General features: G+C 44.6%; 1 protein-coding gene across 4 annotated transcripts in view; it reads left to right on the top strand.

Annotated features, from left to right (window-relative positions):
- Positions 1-21,049, top strand: part of PDGFB (platelet derived growth factor subunit B) — a 45,725-nt gene that overhangs the window by 17,014 nt on the left and 7,662 nt on the right. For all 4 annotated transcript variants that reach the window (XM_080971410.1, XM_080971409.1, XM_080971408.1 and 1 more), the window contains exons 2-4: positions 11,552-11,648; positions 19,164-19,253; positions 20,597-20,802. In XM_080971410.1, coding sequence (XP_080827536.1) covers positions 11,552-11,648; positions 19,164-19,253; positions 20,597-20,802 — 393 coding nt within the window. The remainder of the gene's footprint in view (positions 1-11,551; positions 11,649-19,163; positions 19,254-20,596; positions 20,803-21,049) is intronic.

Below are 21,049 nucleotides of genomic sequence, written 5' to 3'. Positions count from 1 at the left end.
CATCTCTTTGTACACCCATCATAAACATTTGTTTAGTGCAGTATATTTTATTTTGTTGTAATTACATTTTTTAAAAATGATATAATATACTACACCAAAATTGCAATTCTGACCACACTTAGAAAGAAAGGAAAGAGCTCCATTGGGTTCCATGGAATAGGATTGGGTTTTAAGCTACCTTATTTTCTTCGTTAGAATGTTAGCTTTCCTTTGTATCCTACCAATGAAGAGATGATGTAATTTAGACAATTCTATAGTACAGGCAACAACCAATTTATGCACCCGAACCTGGAAGTGACTTTAAAAATGGCCCTAAAAGAGCCCCAAAGGGCATGAAAACAGCACATAGCAGTCCCACAAGTCTTTGTAAGTGCAATCCCAGGAGCCCTTGCACCAACTGTTGAGACCTGGGGAGAGTTGGTGTTTCAGCAAGGAGGTTTGGAGGGAGCAATTGTGGTGAAATTTGGTGTCTGATAAGTGCTACTGGTTTTTTTAAGGGGTTTTCAAGGGTTTCTAGAAGTTTAGAGGGTGCTTGTAGGTTTCCCCCCATGGTGTTTCAAATATACGCAATTTCACTTAAACGTGCGGTGCCTCGGAATGTAACTCCTGCGTTAATGGCCTTTATACTTTTTTTCTCAAACCATGCAGAGATCCGCTTCTCTGGCTTGGGGCTAGTCGGCTGTAAACCAGGCTACATCTTGCAGTCTACTTTCATCTCAGGTTATAGATATCAAAGTGCATGACATGTACATGTTGCATTATCAGTGAACTATGGTGGATATAAATTCTCCTTGAAAAAAATGTGAGCTGAGGCCAGTTCCTATTGCATATATTCCAAAGAGTTCTGTATCTGAATACAAACATAATAAGTGCTATTCATTTATTTGCTTTATAGGTTGATATCTAAGTAAAATGTCCAGGTTAGTTAATGGCAAGAGATAATTTGTCCCACTGTGGCTAAAGAGTAATGGGAAGAATAAACCTTTCACATGTTGCCTCCCCTTTTTATGTCAATACATATACTACTATTGTTTACAATCACTGTGTGAACCATTCATTAAACTTCATGGCTATTCCGGTCCTATTCAAGCAAACATGTATGAACCGACAAAACACCTGCAAGCGAACATCATGAATATATTGTTTTTAAGCATCCAAAAGTATGCAGGATGGTTAATGAAGGCAAGTAAAGGCACAGTCTCTGCCCCTGAGGAGCGTACAGTTGTCATTGAAACATGGTATAGCAATGAATACACCAACAGAATGGGGTCTGCTGTGGAGCAGAATAAGTCTTTCTGAGACATCATCAGTACACCATTGACACTGTAAGCTTGCATAGTGTGATGCACACTCAGTTCAAGGGTTCACCTAAATTAAGGCAAGACATGGATCTCTGAGCAACCCATAGACATGCCTGCAGGTAATCTTCAGGGAGAACACATTTGCTCACACGCACAAATTGTGGTCTCCTTTAGAGGAAGAGGTGGGATTTAATAAAACAATTTGTACACAAGTCAACTTCTTGGAGCAGAGATAGGCACAGTTGCTTCAATCATGTGACAAGAGCTCAAATATGTTCATATCTGTTTCACATTATTTCCAAATGCACAATTTATATATACCGTTTGGTTTGACCACCACCATATCTGAATGACTCAAAAGCTGTCCTCTAAATTAAACAAATGGCAGCCTTCCGCAACTTCGTGTCCTCTAAGTTGTTGGACAATGACTCCCATTATCCCTGACCTTTGCCATGCTCTCTAGGGCTGACGAGAACAGGAGTCCAACAAAATATGTAGGGCACCAGGTTAGCTCCATCTACACAGTAAAATTGGGTTGCTGCCTCATAGACTTACTTGGAGAAGCCCATGAAGTGAACTTGCACAGAACCAAGTGCGTGCTGCAGGCCCCATTCCCTTGCTGTCCTCATCTGGAGAGTTACTATCACAGAACAACTTTACATTATTTCAGCTTCTCTGCATGTCCTGCAATCTACCGCATTTCTTTTGCAAGCTATCCTTCCTACATTGGTTGTAGAGCCTCAACACAGCATCTCTCCTTTCCCAATGTAGCCCAATTCCCATCCATTCACTCATCAGCCAATTATTTCTGTGACACCTTAGCCACCCACATTCCCTACTTTTTTATTTGACTCAGTTCTCTGCAGGGAATAGTGGGGTAGAGAACATTTTTCAGCCTGAAGGCCACATTTTCTCATGGGCAACCTTCTTGGAGGTGCATGTCAGTGGTGGCTGTGGCAACAAATTATTATTATTATTATTAGCCTGCCCATCTGCCTGGGCTGCCCCAGCCACTCTCGGCAGCTTCGAACATCATAAAAACACAGCAAAACATTGAGCATTAAAAACTTCCCCATACAGAAATGTCTTTGGAGAGTTGTGTAGTTGTTTATCTGTTTGCATTTGATGTGAGGGCATTGCCTGGGTTGGGTGCCACTACTGAGAAGGCCCTCTGCCTAGTTTCCTCTGACTCTTAGCTCTGTACAGTAGGCTACAGTCCAGTCATGCAAAAGTCAGAGGTATCTGCATGTACAACTCCTCATCCAGGCAAGCAAGGGGCATGATTACAGTTCAAAGACACATTCCAGCCAAGCAAAAGAACTGGAGGAAGGTGCAGTGAAAGGCTAGTGAAAGGTGTGGTCAAATAGCAAGGTCTGGAGGGCTGCAGTTGACCCCAGGCCCAAGGTTCCCCACCCCTGGTGTCCTGGGACTAGGTCTGTGCCAACTCAGTGTTGTTCAGTTTTGGATGTTTTCCTCCACTCCCTTGCACTGGGCTCAATAAATCCTAAGAACACACCCTGTTTTTGCATCTATGGCACAAACAGCAACTGACAATCCTGCAAAGATAGGAGGGGATGCAAAAATTTAGAATTTACCCAGTGACTCCTCAGTAGGAGTCTGTTGGGATAGATTCAAGTGAGGCAGTGGATGTGGGAAAGCCCCTATCTTTAAAACTCCCACCAAAGTGATACAAATCCTCCTTCTTCATTAGAGTCAGCCCCCATGTGATGGAAAGGGAGTGAGTGGGTGTGAAGCCTTCCTTCCCCTAGCTGTCCCATTGTTATCTGGGCCATAAAGGGAAGCGGTTGGAGATGTGGGCTGCACTGCGGTTGTATAGACACAGCCGGTTGTATTTCTTCCCAAAGCAGTAAACATTTGTCTTTCCTTGATGGATCATGTAATCTAGGATTGAAAGGAAACGTGTCCCCGTGCCATTTGGCCCAATCCTACTTGGCGTACTCATCCCCCGGCACGTACAGGCACATGCTCGCACATACGCATTGTCACTTGGATCTGGAATTAGGTTGCAGAAATTCCATCCCCTGACAAGACATGTATCCCCTTGCAGAGGACAGCACCTGCCTGCTAGGAAATCCCTGTATGCTAGAGGAGCAGACAAAGTACCAGAGCAATTAAGAGTGTGTGAAGGTTGCTCAGATGAGGCGGCACCCGAAACAGCAAAGCAGAGTGTACGTGTGTCTTCCTCTGTCTTCCTCTCCATCAGCTGATGTGTGGGACTAGGAGAGAATGACGTTTCTAGGACTCACCAAAAGGGGGAAATCCCTCCAGTTTGCATTTATCTGAAGACCTGCCATTGTATGAAGGATAGCTGGGAGTAAAGGTCCTCTGGTCATCTTGGTTGGTGAGGACCGAGGGTTAAAATGTCAAAGGTGAACCAAGAGAGAAAGAAAATCCAAACGAAAGAATTCTTATTTTACAAGGCCATCGTTAAAATGGCATTTCTCTATTCATGAAGAACAGACTTCTTCGGAGAGAGGATTTCACTGACATATGAAAGGGAGATAGTTTGCCAGGTTCGCAGAGGTGACCACCCATTGCTGGGTGTGGCAACAGAAGGGTTAAAAGGCATTTTCTCCAAATGCGGAAGCCATGGCCTTTGGGGGTTAAGTCATCTTGTGTATCTCTTGCTAGGTTCTGCTGGGACTCGTTGATGTTACTCCATGCTGAGGAATGTCACGGTGCTTCCCCACCACCACCCCAAGCACAATTTTGAGAAATAACATCTTCAAAAAAAGTTAAAAAGCTGCTTTGCTCTTCCAGTCCTCCAGGTGTGCAGAATGCACCCCACCCTGGTATAGCACAGAGCTGCAGCAGTTAATCACTTGTAAGGCACAGGTTTCCAAAAGCTCGGCTGGGACCTTGTGGGTGGGCTGTCAGGTTGGCAAAAGTGATGGTATCAACCTGGCATTGCCTGGATCACGTTTTCCAGATTGGCAGTTTAGGGTTCCCCCTCCCCCTCTCTTCACGCTATCATTTTGTTTCCTATGAGGAAAGTAAATCTTTTGGCTTAAACAGAATCCACACCTTTCCAAAATATAGCAGGAAGATATAGTAGCTCAAGGGACAGGTTGAACTGCAAAGTTGGGAGCTTGGATCTGTTTAGAGGTGAACTAAAATGCCTTAAGGGAGGAGAGGAGCCAATGCCAAGAGGGCATGTATGGCTTTTGTCTCTCTTTCAGTTCCTTAATGAGGTGGGCCAGGAGGAGTTCCTTGAATTGCTCTTATTTCATGGAACAAAAGAAACAAACTGGGAGCAAGGGAAGGTGTTAGAGGTTTTCCCTGCAGTTTGCAAACCAGAAGGCGTCCTTTTCAATCTCATCTTCCATGACACTGGCCTGACACTCTAGATACTCAGAATGACTTTTCAAATAAAACGGAACGCAGAAATGCATGTGGTGTTCCTCTCTGAGCCTTGAGAAGTTCTTCCTTCTGGTACCACCCCCAGACTCCAGTTTCACAATCTTTGTTTCCTTGGGGCCATGATGTCAGGATGAAATATATTTCCGGCCAGAACCTCAGAATAACCACGAGGAACTACTGAACTGTAATGGGGCTGCTATGGGGAACGTTGTAGAGCTGCATAGCTCATGCCTGCCTTTTTTCATGGGAACTTCCCAGGACTCTGCAGCACTCCCACATTCATATGGATTTGGCAAAAAGGTGTGGCTCCTAAGCCTTCCCTTGATCACAGTCTATTATATCATGCCTGCAGGGTACTAAACTGGCTGCCTTTTCCATTCCTACCTTCACAGACTTCATTATATATGGTCCATGACACTAAAAATGTCAGGGGGGGGGGGGAATGATTCTGTGCTGGCCCTACTGTTTGACAGAATGAAGCAGCTGCCTTGGGCAGCTGATTTCGGATGTCATGAAAAGGCAGCAAATTTAATTTATTATTGGTGTATTTTACTGCCAGGAAGGGAGATGCTTGGAAGATTTTCTGCCTTGAGTGCCAAAATATTTTGGGTGGCCTTGGGTACTAGTTACCTTTGGGGGGGGGGACTACTCTTCAGGCTAAAAGGCCAGTAGATGTTGTAGAACAGAAGTGGTTGAAATAATCCAAAGCTATGTGACTTTTTTAGACCTTGGGAAACCAAGATAATCTCTGATTATGATTTTAGATAGGACTGAATTGCACAGATTAATTGGCAACAAAGAGGGAAGGAAAATAGTCCAAATTTGGAACTTAGCTGCTAAGCAGTCCAAAAGCGCATGGCTCCAGAGTCCTCTTGAGAAACAGAGGGGAATATGCAATGTGTCCCCTGTGGTATCTGAAGAAGTGTGCATGCACACGAAAGCTTATACCAAGAACTAACTTAGTTGGTCTTTAAGGTGCTACAGGAAGGAATTTTTTTATTTCCCCTGTGATTGGCAGTCATTGCAAACTTTTGGATTGACCTGGATAAGGATCAATACTAAGAGTCTGGCCTGCTGTAAGGGCTGGTCTTGCCATGAAGGAGCGTGAAGTGATCTACTTCTGGTAAGCACCATTGTCAAGGGTTGCAGAGGCAAGGCAACAGCTCAGTGGTACAGCATTTGTTTTGCATGCAGAAGGTCTAAGGTTCAATCCCAAACAGCTCCAGGTAGGACCAGGAAAAACACTTCAGATGCACTCCTAAAACTTCTCTTGTGCTAGGTGAGGTGATGCAGGCAGTACACGGTTGCTGAATTTAAGCAGGCTGATGAATGGTGCTGGCAATGGGAAAGCAGAATGGCAGGCATCAGGGCTGGCCAGTGTCTCTGGCAGGCTTCAAGGGAAACAGATATGCTTTGGGAGGGGGCAGTGAATAGAAGGTGTGGGTCGGTGAAAGTATAGGCAGCATAATCCTAGGCAGGCCCATGGCTGTTGTTTTTTAAGGGAAGGAAAGAGGCAGAAGAGCTGGGGTCCAGATCCAAAAGACCCAGTGCTCAGCCTCCCTGAGCCACCCACTGACAACACCCCCAATGCAGACTTTATAATATTTTAAAGTCTGAATTTGGAGTGTTGTTAGGGGGTGGCTTAGGGAGGCCAAGCACTGTGGTGGAAGGGAGAGGGAGAAAGGAGAGATAGATGAAGGCGGGAACTGGTGTCCAAATGGTGCAGTAAGACTTTTCAAAGTGTTGCCTTCAGCATGGCTTGGGGGCATGTGGGCTTTGCTTCAGACAGCAGAATGGCTTGGACCAGCACTGCCTGATGCTCTAAGCAGGGCAGCAGAACAGAAACCCTCTTTCAAGACTTCATCCCTGGCTCAAATGCTCAGATCAAGAAGTTTATTGCAGGGACTACCTTGGGTTGTAGAACACACGCTCCCCATCTGGTTCCTGGCATTGTCTTCCGCCCAGCCCAGCCCTCACAAGCAAAGTCCATGAGCCGCTGTTGAAAAAGTGTGTGTGTGTGTGTGTGTGTGTGTGTGTGTGTGTGTGCTCTTGTACTGGCTGTGTGGCTGCTGCCTTGTGACTAGTGACCATAATAAGGCTGTGCCTGCCAGTACATACTGTCCACTGGGGAAACCGTAAGAAGGGAAGGCAAGGCAGACAAAGAGATATAAAAATCGCTGGGCTGGGAATTTGCAGCCTTGCAGCAATGCAAGGCCAGCCCTGAGGCACTTGATAGCCAGCCAGGCAAGAGTCTTCTTTGATCCACAGAGCAGTTAAAAGGAGATCATTAACCTGTTCTGGGCATATACCTTTCCAAAAGCAGAGAAGAAAGTAACTCCAGCTATCCTGATTGGCTCATAGACAGGCTCTGCCTCCTTGTTGCCATTCCACCTTTCTCCCAGCTAATTCACAGACTCATGTGCATGAGTGGATTGTTCATTGTTTGCACTGGGCACCTTTCCTTATCAGGCTTATGAATGTCTGCTTGTCTGGAACCTGTATGTATAATTGCCTGCCCACAGTGCCTCTTCTAAACTGGGCTCTGTGTCATCAGCTTACTGGGACAGTTTGAAATAAACCAGTTTCCTGTTGATAAGTGTAGAAAGCAGTAAAAGAAGCGCCTTAATTCACACATGGAGCCCTTCTGTGCAGACGCACACCCTTGCAGCCCAATCCGAAGCATGTTTACTGGGAAAGTACACCTGAGCTCAATGGTACTTTTTGCTAAACAAGTTTTCATAGAGCTTCAGCCTTCAGAACTGATCCAAAGAGAGAATAAAGAGTCTTTGTGGCCCAAGCCCCTCTGTGAGACAGAGGATAATGTACTTTACAAGCTGGGTGTGTTGACATGCTTTGGTCCTACTGATAACATCTCTGACAAGAAAAACTTGGCACCTAAACCCACCTCTCTGAACAGGGAGTGGAGCTCTAATTCATGTAATCAGTTCTTTTGCATGTTGGCCTCTCATGATCTTCTTTTGCAATTCCTCCAGTAGAGCTTTGATCCATAAACATCCATCCAATTTTCCTTCCTCCCCTGTTCTCACAGGAGCGTATTGCACTTCTCAGTAGCCCTTCAGCATTTGCTCATGTCTCAGAGGTTCCTGAGTTTAAAATAAAGTTCTATATTCCATGTATTAAGTATCAGGAAGCGCCAGAGTCATCCAAGTAATGGCTCTATTAAGTCACAACTGCTTTTCCTGGCAGGTGCAACACTTTCTACATGTTTCTGTTTATCTGTTTTCCCTGGTTAAGCACACCAATACAGTTCTTGGGGTGTTGAGAGCAGGATATGCAGTATTTCACCACGATATCACTTACGCTATTTCCCCCAGCTACTGATTCCGGAGGGAGATGTGTGTTCTCTGGACATATCTGCCCCACTGCCAACTGGCTTAACAGTTATTCTCTTTCCCCTGGGGAATCTTAGGAACTGTGGGCTTTTCTGCAGGACCAGAGATTTCCCACAGAAAATTCTCAGTACCTTACTCCCTGGGTTCTTTTGTGGGAAGCCAGGATGGTTTAACTTGGTTGTAAGTGAGGGCTGGCTCTTCATTGCCATGATCCTCCTGCAGATATAGATAACACAAACAAACCCACAAATATGCAGCAAATTGTCTGACTTACTAGCATAATCCAAAAAATAGATACATGTTCATTATCTCCTCACCATTACAAAGCTTCCTAGTCTTAGGGTCAAAATATCTCCTAAGTTGTTCAGGTGATGGTTGTCCGCCATCACCTTGTTTGTCAGCCTGCCATGTACTTGTTGTTGTTTTGTGTGTGTGTGGTGTCATTTTTCATGGTTGTGTGGGGATTTGATCCCTGATCTCCCAGGCCCTAGTTCAACACTCTGCTAGGTAAATAAAAGGTAAATGACCCTTGGATGGTTAAGTCCAGTCAAAGGCGACTATGGGGTGCGATGCTCATCTCGCTTTTCAGGCCGAGGGAGCCGGTGTTTGTCCACAGGCAGCTTTCTGGGTCATGTGGCCAGCATGACTAAGCTGCTTCTGGTGCAATGGGACACTGCAGCAGAAACCAGAGCGCATGGAAGCGTTGTTTACCTTCCCGCTGCAACAGTACCTATTTATCTACTTGCACTGGTGTGCTTTCAAACTGCTACACCACACTGGTCTTGATAGTATCTCAATAGTACCTGATCCTTTTTCAAACTCATTGCTTTTTTAAAAAGTTCCCTTTTCTGGAGCGTCTGCTGTCACTGTTGACCAAAAGACCCCTGATCCCACTGAAAAGAGGGAAACCTCCCACCCACCCTTCCAGCTAATGTGAAGCCTTAACATATTTCTGTTGCACCTTAAACCTGCAAAATAGTGCAGTCTGCATAACTCTGGTACATAGAAGAATATGCAGTCTCAAATGCTTGGCAATCCAACCATGACTTGAATGTGGTCAGAAGTTGTCTGTGTCCGTGTGCGTGTGCATGCTTGTGTAGCATAGAAAAGTGTAAAGTTCAATGTTTGTGAAAGACCCTGGGGTACTTTGCACATGCAAACAAGTGTTTGTTGATCCAGGCTTGTTATTTGGAATACCAGTACTTCTGGTCTCTGTGAAGTTGGAACAGGTCTGTGAAGGATCATGCCTGATATACCTGATTTCTGTTCTCTTCCAGACCTGATGTTATATGTATCCCTGATCATACAGGCAAGCCATGGGAAAGTAGTCTTGGGCTGGGAATATGGTTGTATCCAAATAAACACCATACAATTGTTGTATTTCATGATTCTGTGGAGTTCAATTCTGAACCGCAAAGTACTGTGCAAAATCTGTTTAATCCACATGGTATGTCCCTCCAGGCTGCAGCAACAAATCCTTGCAATTCACATCCCAGTTCAACAGTTGTAGCACAATCCCCCCACCCCACCCCGTCACAAAAGACAATAGGGAGCACAATGAGCCATGAAGAAACATTTATGGAGCAGTATTTTTCCTTATTGTTTCTGCAGTTAGGCTTTAACTAGAGCTGATGCAATATTAGGCAGCCAGGGTTGGGCTTTTAACTTTAGGGGATTATATATTGAAAAGCGGGGGGGGGGGGGGATGCACGGATGACCCTATCATTTAATAAAAGGTTGCAATTAATTTTCTGCATATTTCAATGAAAAACTGTTACTTTGATAGCGAAAAGAAAAGAGTGCAGTTCAATGGAAAAGCACAGGCATCTCGTGCAAAAGGTCTTGGGATCAAGTCCCAAAAAGACACCTGTCTGAAACTTTGGATAGCTGCTGCCAGTCAATGTACAGACCTGAGCGATTAATGGTCTGGCTCTACATCAGGAAAGTTTCTATGGATACAGAGGGTTATATCTGACTGAATGATAGCGTAGAAACACTGGGATAAGCTAGTCATAACAAAAATCTATTCATTTCAATGGGTCCACTCTGAATATGGCTTAAATCAGATACAACCCAGAGCGTTTTATTTCACAATGGCCACAATCCACCAGTACAAGCCCTAACTGAAATTAATGGGACCCAGTGGAAAGCACTTCCATGTTCTTGCATAGCTCCTGTTCATTTCAGTTTGAGCTTGTACAGGAGAACCTCATGGTGAATTGTGTCCAGTGTATTTGAAGAGGCTACATGTGCACACAAATGTTGGGGGAGGGACTGAATTGCCCCCCATTAATCATAACTTTACTTGTGCTTCAACTCACGGATTCCAAAATCTGCCCTGGAGATTTTTGTGTGCTTATGTGTGTGTAACAACATCTTGGCAAACACTTGGCACAATTGTAACTGAATACTGGATTGATGTAGGTAATCTCTCCTTGAAAACCTAGATCAATTACCCGTGTCCATCCCCTGCTTAATCTCCTTCTTGCCTAATCCCTGCCGCAAAGTTACTGAATACACAAAGTACAGAATTAGCATATCTCATGTTGGCCTCATGCGGATTTCCGTTTTGTGCTATGTGAACTATCTCAAGTTGTGAATGTGACCCATATGCTTTTGGTGTCTGCCCCACACATAACATTTGTTCTACAGAACATATCTGTTCTATATGGAGATCCAATATATAGAAACACCTACAGGCTGTTGCATGTGAGAATAATCGCCCAGTTCATATCTAATGCTAAACCAAACTATGGCTTAGCATGAACAAACAAAATGCAAGTTTCAAGGTCAAAGATTGTGGCGACTGCACTCCTCCCGTGCTACATTGAGCTATGGTTTCATTTGGTGTTACAAACCTGGGCATCTGTTTTGTTCCTCCCAGGCAAACAATGAGTGGCAAACCAAGAGCAAACCTTGGTTATAAACTCATGGTTTGTTTGAAGCAAAAAGAAGAAATCAAGCTGTCAAAGAAAAGTCAACATCCGTTTCTGCTCTTTAAGTTTTAACAGTTCTCATAGCCTCCATATACTGGGTCAACACTATAAAATCAGCAAGGGTTGGAAAAAAGCACCTGGAGAACATCTTCAAACAGTTAACTTGATAGCAAGGGGGCGTATAATAAGGTTTTTCCTTTGAAAGACACTAGAAAGGTGTACATTAAGGCTGGAAAATGGAACTTACAAGAGAGTAAGCAAGTGGACTTTCATGCACATGCATAGGATGGCACTGCAAAAAGCTTTTCCAGATGATTTGCCTGTTAACAGACTGCTCTTAATTCATTGGCATGTGATTGTACAAGTCATCAAGTGTCACACTGTAGAAAGAGAGGGATTTTTTTCATGGCTGCTGGACCCTCTGAAGTTTCTGATTCCACCGTTTAGAACAATCTTGTGCACATTTTGTCTCGTCGTCCCTCTCTCTGTGATACATGTGAAGTAGCTGGTACAAAACTGGCACATGGCACCTACAGTACCCTAACAGTTATTCTCTCTCTTTCTCTTTATTCTTTGGCAGGGAGACCCCATCCCTGAAGAGATATATGAATTGCTGAGTGACAGCTCGTTGCGCTCCATCAGAGACCTTCAGCAGGTCCTTCGGATAGACTCCGTAGGTAAATCTCCTCAACACTGAATGCTTCTCTTCCTTAAACCCCAGTCAAAAGCAACAGTAAGACAAGAACAAATGTATCTATCACCCAACAAGATGTCACTGTGGGCACTCACTCCAGATAAGAAATACATTGTGTTGTAGAATATTGTTTTGTATACAAATAAGGGCATTCAGATCAAGCCATCCTGCTCACATCTGTTGTGGCCACAGTCTGAGCCCCTTCCCACGCCCACCAAATGCATGAGGGCGAATGGACTGCAAAATGTGTCAGTGAATAGGAGGACAAGACTATCCCATGCATCTTCCCAATTCCTGCTCACATTTTTTCCCCAGTGTGTCTGTGGATCATTTACACTACCTTAATTTAAGACTGCTAACTCCGTCTGGGTTGCTGAATCCCTTTCCGCACAGCTCCACAGGACAGTTGCGTACCCTGCTTATATCTCTGTCCTGGGCATCTGATCTATGCACAGTGGATCTCCTAGGAAATGTGCACGATGGAAACAACAAAAATGGGGGACATAGGAAGCTGGCTTATGACTCAGGCCATTAGTCCATCTAGCTCAGCATTGTATACACTGATTGGCAGTGGCTCCCAGGGTTTCAGGCAGGAGGATCTCCTATTTGGAGTTGCTGGGGATTGAATTTGGGAGCTTCTGCATGCAAGGCAGATTCTCTACCACTGAGGTACAGCCCTTCCCCTAAGGTTGGGTGCATGGGCCAAAAAATGGAAAGGTTGAGTGTATGGGCAAATAAATGACTGGGATCATAGCCTTACCTTCCATGCAACGGATCCAGACACTGGATCCTACTTGTCCATCATCTCAAGCGGTGAAAGAAATAAAACAGGAAAACATGTGTGGCCCTTTCATAGAGCCATGCATTCCTCCAGTCCAGAGCCACAAGTGAGGATGAGCTGCAGCCCCCTTGAAATAGTGGCAGGAATGTAATTCTACCAGCTGGAAGTCCTGCAAGAAGCCTGGGAACTCTAGGAAGATTATGCTAGTTGCAGCACAATCTATATGGAAAGCAGAAGAGGAGACAGCTCCACTGCTGGCAGACAAGTCTGAGCAGGAGGTGGAACCGGACCTAGGGCGCTATGGGATATATGCCCTTTTCAGCCCATTATACCTCATGTACAATGTATTATGTGAGATGGCTACATGCCCAAGGTACTCCAAGTGTATGAGAGGTGGGGAGTGGGGACCCATCACAGCTCCCTCCCACATGTGCGCTTGGCAGTAAAAATGCATGAAGCTCTCACATATGTTTGGTGCCGATGCAGCGTTCCTGTAAATTATGTAATGTTTGAAGCTGCCCTTTGCTAAAGGATTAGCACAGTTGCAAAAAATAAAAAAGGAAAGAAAGAAAGAAAACTCCTCTGGGAACTTACTTTGCATGATGACTGTATACATGGAAATATTGTGGCATGTAACAGCAGAGGAGTCCTGGCTCCTAGCTGCTGAACTCTTCTCTTCCTCCCCCCTCCTTCTGTTTTCTGAGAAACTTTAGCTCAACAGTATTCACTAGGAATTGCCAAAGGCAAATCTAGATGAAGGAAACATTTAATAGGGCGGCAAGTGTAATAAAACATACCTCTCTTAGAGATAAACATTTTGAAACACAGCTTAACATGTAACCTATTGAATAAAATATGGCTCATGCAGACTTAACAAATATAGCTGTTGCTATGTGGCTCTTTTGAACAAACGCCACACTGATGCCACCTCCACCCGGCATGCTCTCTCTTTCTTTCCTTTCTTTCTTTCTTTCTTTCTTTCTTTCTTTCTTTCTTTCTTTTCATTGCCTGTCTCCTTCTCTTCCATGCCTTCATAGCTGCTGTAGGAGAGCAGCCAAGAGCATGAGCTGTGAGCCAAGAAATCTTAAATTTAAAATTAGCCTCGGCTGTGGACTTGCTAGAAGGGCCTTAGGAAACCCAAGTATTTTGCAGAATGTAAGAAGAGCCTATTGGATCAGGCCACTGACCCATCTAGTCTAGCAACCAGTGGCCAGCCAATGCCTGTGGGAAGCCCACAAACAAGTGCCAAGTGCAAGAGCCCTCACCCACTCCTGCAGTTTCCAGCAACTGCTCCTAATCACGATCACATCCAGACCACACATTTAAAGCAAAAGGCTTCCCTCAAAGAACCCCGGGAACTGTACTGTACCCCTCACACAGCTGCAATTTCCAGCACCCCTAACAAAGTACAGTTCCCATGATTCTTTGGGGGAAGCCATGTGCTTTATATGCATGGTGCGGATGTGATCTGCTTCACTTTTCTAATCAGTAATCTGTGAATAATAAAGTTGGGCTTCCACAAAAGGTGGTTGCTGGGATTAATGAAGTGCTATCTGGCGTACAGGCAGGGAAGGCTGCAGTTCTAAGCACTCTTATGTGGAGGGGAGAGCCCTACTGAACTCGGAGGCATTCACTTCTGAATAAGTTTGTTGTCTTAACCTCACTTATCTGGGAGCAAGTCCCATTGAATTATGTTAAGTCTTGGTTAGTATAGCTCCACATGCATTATGATTACTTTCAATTCTGCATAAGTAGGCACCGCTCTTAGGTCAAAATGCATTTAAGGCTACCGTTGTTTAAACCTGGACCCACACGCAAGCTGGGATGTGACTGCAAGGGTGTGGCAGATGTGAAGTGGATACAGGAGGTGCAAAGGAACATTAAGAAATACCCTCAAGGCTCAGCTAGCTAATGAATAGCTCTGTTTTTATTTTTAACAAGATTTCTCCTTTCCCCCCAGAATTATTATTAGCACTTAAAAACAACAACAACACACACACACACACACACACACACACACACACACAAACAAACCCCACACTGTGTTTCTTTTAGATTAGGGCAAAGGTCTCCAGGAGTCTGGGAACTACATCAGTTTCTTCACTAGAAAAATCTATAGCCTTCCATGATTCATAGTGCAGTTGGAGCTGCCCTGTCTCATTTTTAGAATTCTGCTCTTTTCTCCCCTGTGGAAAGAAGAAATGAGCAACATAAGGCAGCTGGAAGGGAGCAGATTTGCTGCTTTATCATGGTGCCTGGATAATGGATTTTTTTTCTGGCTTTGTGGTGGGGCTCTGGGGATACCTGCCCACATGACTGAGGTCACCCAGCAGCGGCCGGACTGAGGAGGTTTTTGGCACGTGCAGGAATGTGAGCACACGTCATGGCCACCGGGTTGGCCCTGGAATGTATTTATAAACGTTTTCTTCAGAGTGAATTCCATTCTACTATAGCCTTTTTGCTCCCGCCTGTCCTCCCTGCCCGCCACCTGCCCCCCTCCCAGCCCCCGGCCTTCTCTCTTGTGTTTGACTGTTTGTAGCTTTGTAATCTTTGCCGAGACACTATCTACGGGGGAACAGAATTTCCTGCTTTTGTTTCCTATGCCAGTCGGACCACTGGCGCGCTCTCAAAAGCATTCCCGCTCCCTTTCAAAAATGCCCGAGAGTGGAGGAGGGAAAGGCAGAGGGAGGGCACCAGCTGTGCTCTGCTATTGTTTCCCTTAGAGAAAAGCGGCTAGTCTCCCCCCCCCCCCCACTTGGATTCCACAAAGCCGTACAATAGCATGGCTTCCAAAATTAGCAGCACTGGCTTTTCCAAGGCTGGGCGTGCTCTCCCCATCAGTAGTAGCTGCACTGCCCATATATTGAGGCGAAGGGTACCCTTGGGGGAAGGGGGGGTGGGGTCGAGGGGAGAACTCTGTTTTTCAATAGAAGATTTGTTTCAAGTCAACAGCGCGGCTATTTTTTACTTGTCTGTTTAACCTTTGCGCAAATGCAACCCCCACCCTAGCCTGATAAAATTCCAGAGAACAGGGGATGGAAGAGGGTCAGGGAAGAGCCTAGCAGGCCCTAACGCATGAATAAGAGATACAGTTTTGCTCCAGTGACTAATCTTTCACATTCCCTTGGGAAGTGGGGTGTTGCCTGTGGGAAGCCCGAAAGCACATCAGCACTTGCCCCACTTGTGATTCGCACTGCCTCTGACAGTGCAGCAGAACCTATGCATTTGTCTCCTTCATGCATTTGTCCAACCCTCTTTTAGGTAAAGGTAAAGGGACCCCTGACCATTAGGTCCAGTCGTGGCCGACTCTGGGGTTGCGGCGCTCATCTCGCTTTATTGGCCGAGGGAGCGGCGTACAGCTTCCGGGTCATGTGGCCAGCACGACTAAGCTGCTTCTGGCGAACCAGAGCAGTGCACGGAAATGCCGTTTACCTTCCCACCAGAGCAGTACCTATTTATCTACTTGCACTGGTGTGCTTTCGAACTGCTAGGTTGGCAGGAGCAGGGACCAAGCAATGGGAGCTCACCCCGTAGTGGGGATTCGAACCGCCGACCTTCCGATCAGCAAGTCCTAGGCTCTGTGGTTTAACCCACAGCACCACCCGCATCCCTATAACCCTCTTTTAAAATCATCCAAATTTCTTGAGGGAGCGAGTTCCATAGTTTAAGGAGGTGCTGTGTGAAAGTACTTTCTTTTGTCTGTCCTGCATCTCCCAACATTTAATTTCATTGGCTGTCCTCTAGTGTTGCGAGAGAGGGAGAGAAATATTTGTTTTATTTATATCCCCTGCCTTTCTTACGTCACATAACCCAAAGCCATATGCATGTAGTTCCCAGGAGGTTTCTCATTCAAGCACTCACCAGACCCTGACCTGCTTAGCTTCCTCAAGGTGGTTAATCTCACGCCCCTTCACGCCATCCCCTGGGATACTGATATGGAATCCCATGTAGAAAATTTGTGGCTGTGGTTCGTTTGGCCATAAAGATGTCTGCTGGTGGTGTATGTGTGTGGAAAGCTTGTTTTCATTCTGTGTTCCATAGACAAACACAGGCCATCAGTTCCCTGAGCCTCACAATCCACATGAATACCATAATATTGGCACCTGTCCTGATTCCCCTTACAAAGTGAGTAGTTCAAACAAGGAAAGACCTGCAGCTGAGCAGGATCTATCATCAAAAATTGCCATTGTTCTAGACTCTAGAGGGACTGGTAGCTCCAGGGAAAGTCTAGGAGGTGTGATGGGAATTGCTCTATCCAGCATTTCCTATGGGAAAACACATGGGTGTGCTCATAGGGAACTGAATTGAAAGCTGGCAGGCCTTTCCATCTCTTGCAGGCTACCCTCAGTGCCTAAAATTTAACATATGCTTGTGTTAGGAATAATGAGGTCCGAGGTACCAAGTAAACTAGTAAGTTTATTCATGTATACCACTACAGCAGCGAGAATCCTATACGCACAAAGAGATTAGTACCTACAAAGAAGGAGCAGCAGATGAAATGAATGGAATATCCAGAATTAGCAAGCTTAACCACCAAAATTAGAGAGCAAGAAGAGAAAAGTTTTAAAGAGGAATGGAAGCCATTTGTAGACTAGCTTAAAAACATTGTGAAAATGTTAGAACTTTAGTCAGTTTGGAGTAAACTCAGCAGTTATAGGTTATAATGAGAAGAATTTGAATGTTTAAATAGTTAGGAAAAATATGCAGCAGGAATGGGAAACTTTAGGGAGTCATGGAAGGATGGACAGGAAATAGATGGAATAGAATTATGGATGGATGTAATGTATCTATCCTCCCCCCTTTTATTCTACTGTTTCTTTCCTTTTTTCTTTTATTCTTCAGTTCTATATTTTGTGAATTTTTTTAAATAAAAAAACTAACATATGGTTTTCTTTCTCTGTGAGCCAGTGAGATGGGAGGAACTGCATACCTCATTTGTGGAGCACATGCTTAGCATGCAAAGGATCCCAGGTTCAGACCCTAGCCCCTCCACTCAAAAGAATAAAATAGCAGATGATGTAAAAGATCTGCCCCAGTCCCTAAGAGTCTGAGAGTTGCTGCCAGTCAACCCATTCTGGGTTGTGCTATACTTTGCATAGTCCCAGCTGCACCAGTACAGTAGGTTCGGAATATGGTTTTTCCACTATATGTTACAGGTTTGTTGAAGTTTTTGTGTTGCTCTTTCAGATGCTACAATAGGTGCTTCCTTATTTAGAGGCTGCAATATTTGACTGGTCTTTGTTGCGATTCAGTCTGCAGGTTGCTCTCCAGCTACTCTCCACTCTCCATTTTGCGCAAAAGCCTTTTTTTCCCAGGCAAGGAAAGACTGGGGGAATTGCTGTAGAACAATTTACAAAACAAGTAACATGCATGGTATTTTGGAATGCTAGAGGAAAAAATCTTAGTAATTTGGGAGGTAGATATGGTGTAACATTAAAATTCTGCTAGCCGATAACATCTCCAAATATTTTAAAAACATGTTTCCTGGAATGTAGAGAAATATATTTTAAAGTTAACATCTTTGGCACACTGCTTGTTACTTAATTCCATGGAAGTGGCTCGGGGCTTGCTCACTGCTGCTCTGTGAATTACACCATGTTCACATGAAATGAGTAGCATTTTCCATTTCAACCATTCAAGGGTATGCTGCTGAGATATGCATACTCTTAAAGCTGTTTATTTGCCACAATCCCAATTTTGTGAAAGTTGGCATCTGGTACAGAATGTGGATTCCTAATAGAATAACAAAATCATAGAATAGTAGAGTTGGAAGGCACTATGATGGTGATCCAGCCCAACCCCCTGCAATCTTTTGCCCACAACTCTGAGATTAAGAGTCTAGTGCTCTACCAACTGAGCTATCCAACAGCTAGCTTTGTCTTTACAATGGTGCCCCGCAAGACGAATGCCTCGCAAGACGAAAAACTCGCTAGACGAAAGGGTTTTGTGTTTTTTGAGTCGTTCCGCAAGACGAATTTCCCTATGGGCTTGCGAGTTTGATTCCTTTTTCTTAAAGCCGCTAAGCCGTTAATAGCCGCTAAGCCACTAAGCCGCTAATAGCCGTGCTTCGCAAGACGAAAAAACCGCAAGACGAAGAGACTTGCAGAACGGATTAATTTCGTCTTGCGAGGCACCACTGTACTTTTATTTATTTTTTAAAGCTATGTTTCTTGTCTTTCTGACAATTGCAATGTACATTTGCAGGGTTACGTTTATAAAAGAATCCCATTATTGAAGAGGTAGAGATTCCTTGCTTGGCGTGACTGTGCGTCTTCCTTGTGGCCCCTCATCAAGTTCCTTTACATTTCTATTGCCTTTCTAAGATTTATCTTTGCTCCCTGCACTTTCATGCTCGTTCTCTCTGTGTGTGATTGGCAAATATACAGAATAAAGCATGGAGACTCAGCAAGTCCCTGGAAAATAAACCAATTTATATACATTTGGTTGGTTGGGAGAGAGGCTGCAGTTTATGGAGGTTTTACTGGAAAGCGTATGAACTATCCTACACACTCCCAGAACTACACTCATTGCAATTAACCCTCATTGACCTTCCTAATGATTACCCTAAGGAGACACAGTAGTAATTTACCTGAACTAGCGTCTCTCCTGTCTCCTCCTTTTAAATTATGTTTATCTCCATGTACATACCTTGATAATGTAACCTTTCCACTGCATTACTGTCAATTACAGTTTATGTGTGTGTGTTTTCTTTTGCAGAAGAAGATAACTCCACTTCATACCTGAATACTACCAGAATACATCCTGGTCAAAATCCTGTTTCTTTTCTCCGAGGGAGACGAAGTCTAGGTAAGTTGCAGTCATGACATATCTAATCTATGTGAGGGAATTTAAGCACAAGGCTGGCACTGTAGACACCATGAACCAAATGTGTATCACTGTGTCTTTCTCTTCAGGTAATATGACAGCTTTGTGAGCTTTCTTATAACTTTAGGTGCCATCCCATCAAAGCCAGCTTGGTGTAGTAGATTGTGTTGCACTAGGAGCTGGAAAAGTTGAGTTCCAGTCCCTTTCTGCCTCACCTACTTCACAGGGTTGTTGTGAAGGAGGACAGGGTTACAAATGTGGTTAGATAAAACAGATACCTTTTACACGGGATAGTATTCCTTTGGTGTTGCATTTCCAGAGACGTAAGGCTACATGCTTGAGGTCAACTCCTAAAGTTGTGGGTGAGGGCCAACAAAGCTTTACTCAGAGTAGACCCATTGAAATTGATGGACATGGCCGGGTTAGGCCCATTCATTTCCATGTGTCTACTCTGAGTAAAACTTTAGTTGACTACCACCCTGTTTCTCTGACCTTGGGAATTTAGCTGAGAGATATGGGGTGGTGTCCAGCATTCATCACACTCAGAGCAGACACATTGTTTGTTGCTCTGAACTGCTTTGGGAGGCAGTGCAGGAAAGAAATATAATAAATAATGGGCATTATGAACTTAGGTCCAGTAATTTCAATGTGTCTGCTCTGAGTGCAGCTAAGTTGGATACAACCCCTGAGATTCTAATTCCTTAAAAGAAAGCTCAACACTCAGATTCTGCAATGGAAAAACCTGAAGTTCTGCACTTGGAATGAAACAGAAACAGGGTATTGGTGATTGTGTTTTTAAGGAGTTTTCATAGAATTGTAAAGTTGGAAAGGGCCCCGAGGATCATCTAGTCTAACCCCCTGCAATTCAGGAATATGCAGCTGTCCCATATGGGGATTGAACTTGCAACCTTGGTGTTATTAGCACCATGCTCTAACCAACTGAGCAATCCAGGTGTTCAGTGCAGAGGGGCAAATATCAGGGGCTTGAAGAACGACACAGTTCTGTGTTGCCTGAAATAACCTCCACTCTCTGACAATTGCAAGAGACTTACCAAGGCTCCTAGTAGCTTCTAAGGATGTGTGAGAAATTACCCCCAGTTTCCCCACACCTTTCCCCATAAACATGAATTTGTACTTTCGTCTGTCTATAGCCCTGCCATCTCACACAAGGCCAATATGTCAGTGCAACAGTGCTCTTGATTCCGCAGATGATGATGTGGGTAATATGAGATACCCATTAAAACTGGACAGGCAGTTGAATGGAATAGGGAAGAATATAGTCCTTGTTGATTAAGCCAATAGCTTTTCTTATTGGATCTTTCCAGTTGGAGGAGAACCTGTGGAGCCAGCAGTAATTGCAGAGTGCAAGACACGGACAGAAGTCTTTGAAATCTCCCGGACCATGGTGGATCCCACCAACGCCAACTTCCTGGTGTGGCCGCCATGCGTGGAAGTGCAGCGGTGCACAGGCTGCTGCAATACCCGAAACATGCAGTGCCGCGCCACGCGGGTCCGTGAGCGCCACATCCAGGTAGACAAAGACAAAGGCCTGCTTTGGGAGGCGGGGGAGTGAAGTTTATATGAGGAAGCAACAGCCTGCTGAAAGTGTTGTCTTTGTACTTTCATTATGCTCTTCTTGCATATTTCTTACTAAAGTGAGTCTCCAGTGCTAAAGGAAACTAAATCCAATAGCACTGGCCCTGGAACTTTTCATCCCATGAAGACGGGAAAATGTGTAACATGATGCATCTTTGTAATAATGCAAAAGGCTCCTTCCT

The sequence above is a fragment of the Podarcis pityusensis genome (assembly GCF_964106645.2).
Source record: "Podarcis pityusensis genome assembly, chromosome: 10".
NCBI classification, from domain to species: Eukaryota; Metazoa; Chordata; class Lepidosauria; order Squamata; family Lacertidae; genus Podarcis; species Podarcis pityusensis.
This window is presented reverse-complemented; position numbering and strand designations above follow the sequence as displayed.